The sequence below is a fragment of the Monodelphis domestica genome, chromosome 7, assembly GCF_027887165.1.
Source record: "Monodelphis domestica isolate mMonDom1 chromosome 7, mMonDom1.pri, whole genome shotgun sequence".
NCBI lineage: Eukaryota > Metazoa > Chordata > Mammalia > Didelphimorphia > Didelphidae > Monodelphis > Monodelphis domestica.
This window is the reverse complement of record NC_077233.1, coordinates 229,869,919-229,884,637: the sequence shown is the minus strand read 5'-3', so window position 1 is coordinate 229,884,637 and position 14,719 is coordinate 229,869,919. Positions and strand designations below refer to the sequence as shown.

The window sequence follows — 14,719 nt, the reverse complement described above, 5'->3', positions numbered from 1 at the left end:
GGGCTTTAAAAGATCTGTCCCTAAACAGTAAGCTCCTACTATGTGCCAGATACTTTTGTATCTTGAGATTCTAGGGATACAAAAAGATGATGGTTTCAGACAAATGTGAGAAGATATATGAATGAATGCAGAGCAAGATGAGCAGAACCGGGAGCATTATTGGTACAATAATATTTTTCAAACAACTTGGAAAGACTCAGAAACTGATCAGTATGATCTGAAATTCTAAATATAAGTCAAAGTGGATAGAATAGAAAAGAAAAATAATTTTCATTTATTGAAAAGAAAGCTGTGGTTTTTTTAAAGGTAAAAATTTAGTGAGTTTCCTAGAACACTTAGAGGTTCACAACCAAGTGTCCTACCTGACTCAACTTCCTCTCCCCTCCCTCACATTCAATCTTTTGCCAAGACTTGTCAGTTCTTCCTTTGAAACATCTCTCATATACACCCCTTCTCTCCTATGACCCTACCACTCTCCTGGTACAGAACCTCATTCTTTCTTGGTCTAATGCAGTAATAGTCTTCTGGTTGGTCTTCCTGCTCCTGGGTCTTTCCCCACTATATTCTATCCACTTAGCCCCCAAAGCAGTCTTCCTAAAGAACAAGTCTAACCATGTCACCATAGATCCTTACTCAATAAATTCCAGTAGCTATCTGTTACCTTCAAGATCAATATAATACCCCATGAATTTTAAATCCTTTCACAGCCTGGATCATTCCTACATTTCTAGTCTTCTTATATTTTACTCTCTTCTATATATTCTACAGTCCAGGGACACTGATCTCCTTGCTGGTCTTTGTATGAGTTACAACTATCTCCTGACTCCAGGCATTTTCACACATTGTGTCCCATTGCTTTCTTTCCTCTACTCCATATTCTGACATCTCTGTCTTCCTTAAAGACTCAAGTAATATTCCTCTGCAAAAAAACCTTTCCCAGTCCTCTCTATGCCCCTGGTCCCTACTGGCAGTGCCTTCCCTTTGAGATTACCTGAGATTATGATGGATGGACGGATAGATGAATGGACAGGTGGGTGAGTGGGCAGACAGACGAATAGATGGATAGATAGATAGGGAGGGAGGAAGAGAGAAAATAGGTAGATAGATGTATATATATAGATTCTTATCAGTACATAGTTCAGATAGTCTTTTCCATCAGAATGTGAGCTCCTTAATGGCAATAACTGTTTTCCCATTTCTTTATATCCCAGGAAATTGCCTCAGTGTTCATAGTAGGTATTTAACTTGTTAACTAACCGACAATCTGTACTCCACGAAAGTTCTTTCCTGATAGCTTTTTGACTGAGAAGTTAAGTGACTTGCACTGTCAGAGGCAGGATTTCAATCCAGGGCTTCCTGGCTTTGAATGTAGTTCCCTATCTATACCATCTCTTATAATTATGAATTTTCTAAAAGAAGGGAAAGAAAAAAGTTCCATGGAACTAACCAACATGTCAAAAAACTCTGAAATTATATGCAGTCCCTCACTTTTGCAAAGAATGAGGGAAAATGTCCCTTAATCACTTCTTAGGGGTCAATGTAATTCCACAGATTCTGGTTTCTTTTGTTGTCCTTGATCTTTTGGTTTATACTGTTGTAGTGATCCTGCATGTTGTTTTCCGGATTCTGCTTACTTCTGTTTGTATCAGATTCTTCTCAATCTTTTTATGCTATTCTGCATTCATCATGCTAATTTTTTCCCTAAAACAAGCTAAAGCATTGGGCTGAATCTAACAATTAAAAATTCTGTAGAAATAAATAAAATCTTGCACTTGAGTACTAAAAATAAATATTGTAAGTACAAGATCTGGAAGCATGGATGGGCAGTGTTCTGAAGAGATCTGGGGTTTTTAGTGGACTTCAAACTCAGTTTTGAGTTCCTGATATGCAGGGCTCCCCCTAAGATGTGCAGGACATTGGCCATTTATTTTTTTTTTTTGCAGGGCCTCTTTCTATGTAAACAATTTGATCTAAAATATATAGGGGGCAACAAGGTGTCTCAGTGCAGGTTTCCATACCACTTGTTAGCTCACTAGTCCCTCCCCTCAGTATCCCAAAGTATCTCTAATTGGTAAATAGCTACTGAAGAGGTAGGCTTAGAGATTTCAACTTCCCCCTTGTAGCTTCATCACTGGAAGAGGCAGGTCCCTGTCCATACAAGGAGGACATCAACACACCCTTTCCAGCATAGCTGCCAGAACTTGCTGATTTCGCTTAATATTTCCAGTGGGTCAGAGTTCAGCCCTGCCTGTAATCCCTTTATCCTTGACCAAGAGGAAAGATAACAACCCATCTTCATAGCCTGGGAGGAGAAACTGGGGATCTCCTCAGTTTAGAATCAGACTGTTCTTGGGGGATGGGGGGGGGGAGATCTAAAAGGAAAATTATTTCAGGAAAATATCCCAGTTCAATATTGGGTTTTTCCAGGTACCTAAGAGTTGTTTTAATTTTAATTTCTATAATTAGTAGTTATTTTCATGTGACTGACAGTAGCTTTGATTTCTTCTCAGAACTGCCTATTCATATCCTTTGATCATTTATCAATCAAAGAATGACTTTTATTTGTATAAATGTGGCTCAATTCCCTATATATTTGAAAATTAAGTCCTTTATCATGTACAAATAGAGGAATGATGGACTCAATATAGATTGAAGCATATTTTATGTTGTCTTTCTTTCTAGATATGACTAATGTGGAAATTTGATTTGCATAACAATATATTCACAGTAGATTTATTTTCCTTACCTTTTCAGTGAGTATTGAAGAGAGGAGGGAGAAAAATAAAACTGAAAATAAAATAATTTTCTTAAATGAGCACATTTAAAACACTTACAGTAATAACTGCAATTATAGCTAGTAGTTATATGGCACCGTAAAATTTGCAAAATGCTTTCATATACTATCTCATTTGAGCCTCATAAAAACTCTGTGAGGTAGGTGCTTTTATAATCCCCATTTCACTGATGGAAAAACCAGGGCCAGGAGAAATTGCCTAGAGTCACATAGCTAGTAAATGTTTGGGGCAAGAAAGTAAAAAATAGTATGAGAGGCTAAAATTTTCAGCAAGACAGATGTATAAGAACAAGATCTTTCTGGATGGAGCATTAGAGAAGCCATTATCTTGCATCCTGCATCACCTTTTTTTATCCACTATTTATAGAACTGCCAAAGTGATTAGGCCTGCCTGCAAAAGAAACTAGTTGTTGCCTATTGCCTCTAGGATAAAATACAAACACTCCTGTTTTGCATTTAAAATCCTTCACAATCCTGCTATAGCTTTCTAAACTCCCTGTCTTGAATACTCTGTTTCAGCAAACTGGCCTATTTGCTGTTCACTGTATAATACATTCCATTTCCCACTCCCTCACATTTTCCGGGCTGACCCAGACTGCTGTGTCACCTCTGCAACATAGCTTGCTCAAATGCTACCTCTTCCCCTTTTCTGATTCCCTCTGTCATTAGTGTCTCTCCCCTAGAAAATCACTTTGTATTTATTATTTATGCAGTTGGTATTTACTTATCTTTGGTATATTGCTTTTCCCAGTATGTAAGCTCCTTGAAGGCAGTAAATAATTCTTCCCCCCCCCCCCCACTGTCCCTAGTGCAGGGCACAGTGCCTGGTACATAGTAGGCTTATTGATTGATGGGATAGAATGAATGTAAGCTCTTTGAGAGCAGCGATTATTTCATTCTTTATCACTGTATCCCCAGCACATAGCTAATTTTTATAAGGCTACAACCTGGACTTCACTATGCCCCAGGAACCTCTTCATCCCAGAAAATCACTTCAGCTCTAGAATTCACTTCTCTGAAGTACCCTTCCCAAACCTCCATTTGAGGACCATCTATCTCTAGATCACTCAACAGGTGGCACTATAAACTTTCTTCTACCCCCACTCTAGATACCTTCCTCTCCCCTCACCTGTTCAACTTCCTTATTTGTGTTGTGTTCTCCATTAGAACATAAATAGGAATTATCTTTTGTTTACTTGTATTTACATTCCAATGTTTAGCTGACCTCTGGGCAGGGAGTAAGTGATTATTAAGCTTGTTAACTTACCAGCATTTAATAAATTGTTGGGGATTGATTGAACCATTACATAAATGCAAGTTTTCAACTCTCTCGATGAGTGCCAGAGAGAGTAAAAGGTAAGTTCATAATCATGAATGTGGCCTAGTTGAAAAACTCTTTATTAAAGAAAAACATATTTAGGACTCTCTCTCTCTCTCTCTCTCTCTCTCTCTCTCTCTCTCTCTCTCTCTCTCTCATTAATGAAATACAATGTGAAGTATGGAGGAAATAATGATTTAAAGAAGACCAAATGATATATATGAGCACAAACTAAATGAGAGTGACAAGTTCCTTGTTGAAATCAGAAAAAATATGAACCTTTAATAGTCTATTTCTGGAGGCAGCTAGGTTACTCAGTGGAAATAGAGCCAGGTCTGGGTTCAAATGTGGGCTCAGATACTTCTTAGCTGTGTGATCCTGGGCAAGTCACTTAACCTTAATTACCTAGCCCTTGCCACTCTTCTGCCTTGGAACCAATATTTGGCATTGATTCAGGGACAGAGAGGGTAAGGTTTGGCTTTTTATAATAGTCTGTTCAGTTTGAGGGCTTTCCTCTAATATTACTCAGAACTAAGAGGAAATCAAGAATAATAGAAAAGGTGGCATCAAAGTCCTTGTTTGAAAAGAACTAGGGACAGTAGTTGGAAGTAAGAAAGAGGAAAATTTAAGCTTATAAAGGGGATTCCTGGTCAGGTGTAGGCTAATCTAAATGTCTTTTCTAATTAAAATTCAGTGCTTCTGTGATAGAATTCTATATGAAAAGAAAGTTCTCAGCAGATTAAATTATACAAGACCTTGATTCATTAAAGGTATAAATGAGGGTGGAAACAAAGTTTAGCTATTAAAATTCCTCATTCTTTGTAGAATTTTTTTCATTATTGTTGTCCTTTTTAGCCTGTCAATTCCATTCCTGCAAGATTGCTGAAAGAAATTCTTTCTATTTTTGTTTGTAGAAAATGGATTTTACTTTTTACAGCTCTATGAAAGATAAAAAAGCACAGAGGCATTTTTATAGCATGGATTGTCCATTAAAGAATAAGGGATAATACTCTTTACCATTGTCTTGATTTTATAGTATCTAAACAACTTTAACATCTACCATATATGTACCTCGGACATCTTTGTAAAACTTTCAAAATAATGTATATGATGTGATTCATTATGGGAAGATGCCTAGAGTAGGGCATGAAGTTTTTTTACCTTCCTAATACCTTCCACAAACAACCAAAAATAAATCCACAAAAATCAACATTAAAAGCAGCAAAAAAAAAAAAATGGGCAGGGGTCTAGAGAGAAGCTGAACAGCCAAAGACAACTTGGGAGGAAGGTTTCTAACTTACTTGGCCTCACTCCTACTACCTTGGGTCCTGAGGACAGGAACTAAGCAAAGTAGGATTCAAAATAGCCCACTAGAGCAGTATTAACAATCTCACCTTGTTTTTTGAGCTCTGGAGCCTGTATCCTCCAAGATACTACTGGAATCTGGAGGCAGAGGGCCCCAGGAGCAGCTGTGTCTCATATCTGGGGATTAGAGTGGACACTGGTGTCAGTGTACACTGCGGAGTCATTGGTGTAACCATGAAAATGTGGGTTCTAAGACTATGAATTGCCAAAACACTGTAAAGGTTTTGGCCAAACTGTAAAGATAATTTTAGTGTCTTGATTTTAAAATCTAAAAATTACATGGTTGCCATTGGAAAATTCCCAAATATGAAAATACCCAAGTCAGCTGGGTTTTATGGAGAATTTAATTAATGCAAATGAAGGAATTAAGGGAAGGAGAGAGAGAGAGAGAGAGAGAGAGAGAGAGAGAGAGAGAGAGAGAGAGAGATAGAGAATAGTAGAACCAAATGGCCTAGGCCCGAGCCTTAAGGGAGAGAGAGTCAGTCTTTATTACTCACCACAAGATCATCCCAAGCAAGCTCTAGTCCTTCACTGAAATCCTCAACTCCTGAACTGAGTTCAGAGACCCTCCTCCGAACTCCTGAACTGAGTTCAGGGAGCTCCTTTTAAAGAGAATTTTCTCTTATGTCACCTCCCCTAAATTTTCATGCTTTTTCCCAGGACTGCCCATTCTTAGTTCTCATCACTCTTTAGTTCTCACCTTCTCTGAGTATATTATATCTTCTGAGTATTTCACATCTCTTTTCTTAAGCTTGCCTTTTGTAAGTTACTTGACCTTTTAGTGGTGATTAATTTAACCTTTATAGGTACTTAGCACCCTTTTGTATTAGATCTTAAAATAGACCAAGCTTAAGGTTTTAGCTTCACTATAAGTATGAGTTAGGGACTTTCATTGTTCCGTCAGGAGTTTTCAACTTTATCTTCCCTCAAGGCATTGTCTGAATAGGGTGGAGTAATTTTAAAAGTTCACAATACATTCCTGATCAAGTACCTCCATTGTTACAATAGGAGAATTGCTTAACCAAATCTTCTAAGGTATATATATATAGTCTGAGCAATTTTAAGATTCGCATTGGTCACTGGGCCCTGAGGGCAGGAACTCAGTCATCACTGCTAGCAAGCAAGGGACTTTGAAGGCCTGGGGAAAGAGGACTGACACCCTGCTCTGTCCCAGAGAATGCCAACACAATAGGAACCTTGAGAATACAGTAAAAAGTGAACAACTGAATCTATTGGCCTGGCCATTATCATTTGAAAGGTAAAAATGAGTAAACAAAGGAGAAAGAACCCAACTATTTATAGTTATTTCAGGGACAGAAAAGATCACAACTCAAAACTCAGAGGACAGTGAAATTAAAAACACCCACTTCAAAAATAGCAAAGAAATACAATAAATGGCCACAAGTTCAAAAAAAGCTTTTGGAGGAACTTTTTAAAAGACAAATGAGAGAGGTTTAGGAAAAATAAGGGGAAAGAAAAAAGAGCAATACAAGAAAATCAAGAAAAATATGAAACAAAGATTACCCAAATGGAAAAAGAGATTCAGAAACTCAGAAGAAAATCTATTAAGTACTATAATTGGACAAAGAAAAGGTAACAATTTCTAAGACAATAAGAAATAATAAAACAAAATCAAAAGAACGAACTAATAGAAGAGAATATGAAACATTTTATCACAAAAATAACTGACCTAGAAAATAGATCAAGGAGAGATAATATTAGAAGAGTTGGACTCCTAGAAAGTTACAGTAAAAAAAAAATCAGACATCATACTCAAATCATCAAGGAAAACTGCCCAGAAATTCTAAAATCAGAGGGTAAAATAGAAAATTTGAGAATCTATTGATTACCATTTTAGAGAGACCCAAAGATGAAAATACATAGAAGCATGATTGCTAAGTTCCATAGCTTTCAAATTAAGGGGGTTGGAGAGATTACAACAATGGGGAGGGTGGGAATAATTTAAATACCATAGAGCTATAGTCAATAACACAAAACCTTGTAGCTGAAACACTGAAAAGACAAGGCATGGAATACAGCATTTCACAGGGCAAAAGAACAGAGCTTACAACCAAGAATAACTTATTCAAAGATGAGCTAAATTATAATAGATAAAAAAATGGATATTTAACAAACAAAAGGAGTTTCAACTATTCCCAGGGAAAAACAACAAATTTGATGTATAAGAAACATAAAAATGTAGTGAAAGACCAATCATAAACAACCCTAAAGGTGAAATTATTTGATTTCTATATGGGAAAATGTCATCTACACTCCCTCCTCACTCCTCCTTTCTCACCACCACAGTATGGAATGAAAACTCAAAGTTGTGGTGAATGTAATGGAATGAGCCAAAATGGTAGTAAAATAGACCAGGAAAAATTGGGGTGGAAATGGCTATCTTCTATGGAGGAGGAACGAGTGGAGAACTGCCATGGACAAGGGAAGTATAGGGGTGAAGGTAATACTAGAGAAATACTCTCATCTGGCCTGGGATAAAGAGAGAACAACATACACCCTCTAAACCAGTACCTTTGCCCGCGCAGTTTCCCACTGCCACTGGGGGCTCACTGCTCTATGTGGTCAGGGGGAGGGGTCCTGGGGCCTTCCTTCTGCCTTCTTTTTAAACCCAAGTATTCTCGGATTCTGGTTTTTTGGGGGGCATACCTTTTGAATTGAGTTTAGCAGGAGGGTTCCCCGGCTCTGTCTTGTTGTTAGGTTTGATTTTCAGTCCCCTAGGAGCATTTGGTTTGTGATTGGTAAGGAAGGGTTTTCAGAGGTCTGAACTATTGCTGCTCCTAAGCCGCCATCTTAACTCCTCTGGACCAATATTTTTAAATGAAAACTGAGATACAGGTGGAAAGAGATAACAAATAATAGTGGGGGACTTTAATTTTCCCCTCTCAGAACTAGATAAATCTAACCAAAAAATAAATTAGAAGTTAGGGAGATGAATAGAACCTCGGCCAAGTTAAATATGATAAATATCTGGAGAGTCTCCAGCACCTGCATACATTTAGTCCAAACATAGTTTCTGGTGGGGCAATAATGGCTTAAAGAGCATAAGTATTATGCCAAAGTCTTAATTTAACATTCATCATACTATGGATGTAAGTCTGCATTCCTGAGGGGTTGTGGCACTGGAACAAAAGTTCCACTGGGTATGATCAAGCTGGAAAGACTTGTTCTGGAAAGAGTGTGGTCCTGGAAACAAATTGTGTCTGCTGCTTAAGGATCAATCTAGCAAAATATGTTAACTGAGAACCAGACAGGCTAAATTAAATTAAATGCTGATATGAAACTGGAGTAAAAGGCCTTTTTTTTTTGGAAAATAAGGTGGAAAGAGCTATAAATCTGTTCATGATGATTGACCTAGAGATCCCATTACTAGGGTCATACCCTAAAGGCATTATATTCATGGAAGCTTTATTATGACAAAATAATTGGAAATAACAAATGCAATGAATGGGAGATATGACTGAATAGATTGTGATATTTGAATGTAATTAAACATGATAAATATTGGAAATACAAAGAAAAGAAGATAAATATATGAAAAGAAGAGAATTATAATATATGCCATGATTACATTTTTTAAAGTAACAACCACAAAATCAAGGGGAAAAAAGTATCAAAGTAAAACATTCAAATCAAACTCTAAAGCAGAGAGTGTTTATATTAGCATAAGTATATAATTTATATATTTTAAAACAAATTGTAAATAATGTGGAGTTTGGTCATGCACATAATTTTTATGCATTGTTTAGTTAAATGTTTTTGTGTGTGTGGTGTGGTGGTGAAGTATACAATAAAAAATAATTTTTTTAAAGAAACCAACATACATATCTGGGTAATAAGATTTTTTCCATCACACTTAAAAACAAAATGTAATTGGAATTTCAATTTCTTAAAAGCTTCACTGCAAAATAATTATATATTTTGTAAATGTGACCATATTTCTTAGAAATTAGAAAGGTTTTGTGTTTGATGGGATGGAAAATGATCCCTTTTTTATTTCTACTAAGGATACTGTTTAAAATTTTATCAGTTACCTTGACAGTCTCCCAAAGACAATTAACTTTCAGCTTTAGCTAAAATGAAATGCTTTTTGGTACAGGGTTGGTAAGATGGTGGATTCCAAGATGGATCTCCAAGCCATTAAAGTGTCTGACTCAAATAAAGAGTTCCTGAGACAGGCCAGTAGAATGTCTTTAGAGGGAGAGGATATGGGTATTTATCTTCGTGATCCTGAAAGTGAAGAAGAAGATGAAATTGAATATCATACTGATAAAAATGATGAGAAGCTACCTCGTATACACCACTACCTACCTGTCAAATTCAATACAGGGGTAAGCAATCTTGCTTGGAATTGCAAGCCTGAAAGGTTTGGTTAGTAAGCAATGTATATGTTTTGATTTCAATATTTGAACTAAAAAAAAGGTTAAAAATTACATCAATAAAAAATTAAATCAACTCAGGCAGTTTTAGGATATAATGGCTGTTCTGTGCTATCCAAGTAACTTGGTGATTCAGAGGCTACACTGTAATAAATCATTAGAAGGAAAATTTTTGCAAAAATTATGGTTGTTGTTCTTACTGTTGTCATCATTCTGGGTCATATATTTTTGTTTTAGAATGTGATCTTTTAACTCTGTCACCCAGGAATTTGGTTTTTAATTCTTCTGAAGTTTAGTAAGAAATTTTGAGTTAGCTAAAGTGAATCATGCTAGTTAAACACATGAGACACTGCTTATTACATGTCAAACTTTAATTTTTCCATCTCTTTATTACTTCCCCAGAAGAGAGCTTTTATATAACAAGCTAAAATTAGTAGTTACATCATTTATTAGGAACTTAGATAAAAGGATGGGAAGTTTTAAGGTAAATTTCCATTTCAGCTGAATTAGAATTTTTATTTCAATTGGCATCCTCTGATACATGTGCAAGTTGACATGTGAGATGGTTGTTAATAGAATGGTCACCAGTATTGAGAAGAAAGGAATACAAAGGCAGATGTTAGTTGGAGGAATCATCCTTCCCTTTCTTATAACTATCATTTCTCCTGGATACTTGAACTTTTGGAACTTAATTGCATACCACCCTTGTAAATTCCAGTGGCCCTCTATCACTCCAGGATCCAGTACAAAACCCTATTTTGGTATTCAATACCCTTAATAATCTACTCTCCCTACCTTTCTGATCTTCTTACATCTTATTCTTCACATACCCTTTGATCCAACAATGTTGACCTTTTCACTGTCCACAGACAAGACATTATCTCTGCTTCAGGAATTTTCTCTCACTGCCCCTATTCCTGGTATGCTCCTCCCCCTCAACCTCTTGAATTTCACTGACTTCCTTCACTACTACTATGGTGTGAAGCTCAAATAGAAAAAGGACCATTAATTTCTACATAAAGATCCTTTCAGGCCACATTCTTGTCTTAGTTTTAAGACATAATGTAATCTATGTTTTATTGTATTTTTATTTATTTTGTTAAATATTATCCCTTTACACTTCAGTCTGGGTTGGACGGTGGTGGGGAGTTTTGTGGGCAGAGTTTGACACCTCTATTCTGCAGGAAGCCTTTCTCAACCCCCCTTAATTATAGTGACTTCTCTCTTAATTACTTCCTACTGATCTTGTACAGAGCTTGTTTGTACAAATATTTGCTTATTGTCTCCTCTCCCCTCCATTATACTGTGAGCTTTTTGAAACAGAAACTCTTTTGCCTTGTTTTGCACTTTTGCACAATTCCTAGCAGATAGCAGGGACTTAATGTTTATTAACTCTTAATTTCACCATATTTGGTTTCCTTTGTCATCTTATTTATTTTAGTTTATGCATATAAGAATATTATTCTGAGAAGAGGTCCACAGGCTCTGCCAAACTGTCAGATAGGTGCATGATAACAAAAAAAAGAAAGGTTAAGAACCTCTGATTTAAAGTTAGAGCTTGTTTAAGTTTGGGCATGTTGTTCTAGATAAATAGAATGAAGAATGTTTGAGCTAGAAAGGACTTTCTAGACCCCAGAATCTCCCTCTCTGATTTCACAATAAGGAGACTAAGGCCTAGAAAAGTGCCTTGCCCTAGGACACACAGCTAGTTAATGGTAAAGATAGAGCTAGAAGCCAAGTCTCTTTCCTCTCAGGCCTACATACTGTACCATTTGGATGCAGTATAAAAACTTAACAAAAAGTTGAAACTTCCAGGTTTATGGGAATGATTACTTTTATTTTTTTTATTTATACAGGAGAGATAATAGGATTTTGTTTTTATGCTGCATAAAGATGCTCAACGTATGTTCAGGGGGAAATTCTTATCTTTTTTTAATCTTGTAAGTATGTAATAAGTGGTGATTTCAGAAATAAATTTTTCTCATACCAAATAATTTTATAAACATAAGATGAAGTTTTTAGTGCAGTCTACTATTTTTTAATTATCTCTGCCATACTTCTTGTGTGCTGTCCAAGCACTGTGTTCAGGGATGCCTGTGTATTCTTTGTTCTCAAACTACTTTTGAACTACAGTCACATTATAAACTATAGACAGTTTCAGCATAATATCCTACTGCTGACTATGTTTTGAGAGCTTTTGATTTAGCATTTAAATTGGACAAACTAGCTACTGTATTCCAACTCTAGAATTCAATGGCTCTGGGACAATCATAATACGATATTTCTCTCTGTTTTTTAGATTTATCTCTTCAGCCAGCAATTCTATGCCATGTTAGTAAAGAGGGCTACCTTCAGTTGGCGTAATTGGAAGTTAATACTACTGCAAATTATGGTACTTCTGACATTCACTGCTATACTCCTCAGAGCCATCACCTTCTATTCCGAAATTAATGATGACCCTCAATTAGACATGAGTTTGCGACACTACGGCAGAACCATTGTCCCTTTCTCTATTTCTGGGGGAACTGAACTGAGTCGACAACTCGGAGAATACATGCAAACTTTGCTAATTGATGACAGACAAGTGCCCCAGTTCGTGAAAGGTAAGGGCCACATACAATGGGAGGACCTGTCTGTATTCTTACAAAAAAAAAAATAGAGTTCTATGACATTAAATTCTCAAAAATTCTGGTTCCCTCTCTTACAGAATGTAGCTTAGTTGCCAGAACAATCTTTGTAAAGTCTGGGGATTTGGATTCAAAGGTAGAAGTATGCTAAACTATTTGGCAGTATTTTGATATTCAAATTCTCTAAGATGGTTCCTGGTGTTTTGGGACCTTTTGCTTAGATAGTTTATTGAGAAATTGTTTAAAGGGGGGAAATGGATTAAGATCTTTTTCAAGGCCATTCTCTACCAATTACTTTTATGTTTAAAATAAGTATAAAAGGTTCTCGGTCTGCATTTAGTTGGATGTTCTGGGCAATATAGAATGTGACCCCAGCCAGACACTTATTTTACAAAGGGACTTAGTTGTTCAGCTAAATACTGTCTCTGATACAGAATGCCATTGTGGAACATGCTAGCACCATTCTTAAATGCCTTTGCTTGATTTCTAAAAGACTGGGTTCTTTTTAGCACTGAAATCATGAAATTGTCAGCCAGGTTACCTTTCTTCCTTTGAAAATGGAATGCTGTAACCAAATGTCACTTGTGAAGCATTGTAAACCTTAAAACTCCTTTTTATTAGGGTGCATTTTGCTAAGATTAATTTACTTAATCATTATTTTAAATGTATTTCCATTTTGAAATGGAGAATTATAAGTGAGAAAGTTTTTCTTTTTTTAAGACACTTTTACAAGTTTAAATTTCAGTTATTATATAGGAACCAAAAAAGATAATTCAGTTTTAGTTTTTTGTCTGTTTTTGTGAGTGAATTTTCATTTTTTGTGAAGGTACCAATGATGGTAGAGAAATTTCCAAGACACTGAAAGCAATAGCAAAGGAGAATGCATATGACCACAAGTACCACAGAAAAGACAAATTCATAATTCCATGCATCCTACAATGTCATACAAGTTGAATAAATAGTTCAACAGTTATAAATTACAAGTATCCCTTCTGCATCACAGGGATGCCCACATAATCTGGAAAATTCACACACGAGTTTTTAGTCCTCTTTTCATGCTAGAGAAGAAGTCAGAATTTTTTATTTTTTTATGAAACACTCAAGTCAGAATGGAGTTTTATGGTGGTTTAATCACAACGGGAGTAAGAAAGAAGGAGAGGGAAAGAAGGAAAGGAGGGGAAAAGGAAAAAGTTTAACTCAACCTTCTGGCAGAGCCAGAGGGAGTTTAGGCCTGGAAGGCCAAGGTAGAGAAGAGAATCAGTCCTTGACTCACGTGACCAATCTGAAGGAAAGCTGCCTGCAGGCCTCCTTCCTCCTTGAGCTCCTAGAATGAACTGCCACCTAGCCCTGTCCACAGGAAGTGAGCAAACTCCAGAGGCTATTTTCTACCTCACTTCCTGTGTCTCACAAGTGCCAATGGAGGCTCAAGCTTGGCTCAGGACAGCCCAGATGGGCAGTTAGTTATTTCTGATTTGCCATTGACTAGCACATGCCCGTATAGTGTGGGTGTGCACAATTTTTTTGGGTGCTAGACCAAGCAAGATGGAGATTTAAAAATCACAGTTTTCAAGATAGATCCAGAGGTGTGTTTCTCCCAGGAAATCAATTTCCCTCACTCTAAGCCACTTGAAGAAGTTCCCTGGGTAATGCTACTAAAACCTGCTGATAAGAAAACTCAATATGATTTAGTGAGGCATACTACTTCTTTCTATAGTTTATAGATGAGGAAACTGAGACAAATAGGGTAAGTGACTTATGCATGGTCATACAGTTAGTGTTTAAGGGCCTGATTTGAACTCAAATCTTCCTGGCTCTAAGCCTAGCACACTAGTCATTGTGCCATCTAACTGTCCACATGAACATGATCCTTCAAGAGATCAGAGAATTTTATTTTTCATATACCATTTTTCTTTCTCTCTTTATATGAACCCTGTATCCCATATGGATAATATTATCTACAGGCTGGAAGAAGAAAGGATTCATGAATGCCTGACTTGCAAAATGAGACCTTTTGTCTCTTAATATTATCAGACAGAGACTTCAAAACAGAAATATATGTGATTTTAAGATTTATTTATACTTATTAATATAGTTTTCTATGTAAAATCTTAATCCAGTTTTGAAAATACTTGTCCTATCTGTATGCATGAGTGTATGTACATATATATGTAGAGAGAAGGAATGTATATCTAGAGTATATACATATATTTTAAAAATA

General features: G+C 36.4%; 1 protein-coding gene across 7 annotated transcripts in view; it reads left to right on the top strand.

Moving 5' to 3' along the window:
• Positions 1-14,719, top strand: part of LOC100026608 (phospholipid-transporting ATPase ABCA3-like) — a 268,136-nt gene that overhangs the window by 184,031 nt on the left and 69,386 nt on the right. For all 7 annotated transcript variants that reach the window (XM_016423876.2, XM_056806544.1, XM_056806543.1 and 4 more), the window contains 2 exons: positions 9,595-9,826; positions 12,174-12,477. In XM_016423876.2, coding sequence (XP_016279362.1) covers positions 9,595-9,826; positions 12,174-12,477 — 536 coding nt within the window. The remainder of the gene's footprint in view (positions 1-9,594; positions 9,827-12,173; positions 12,478-14,719) is intronic.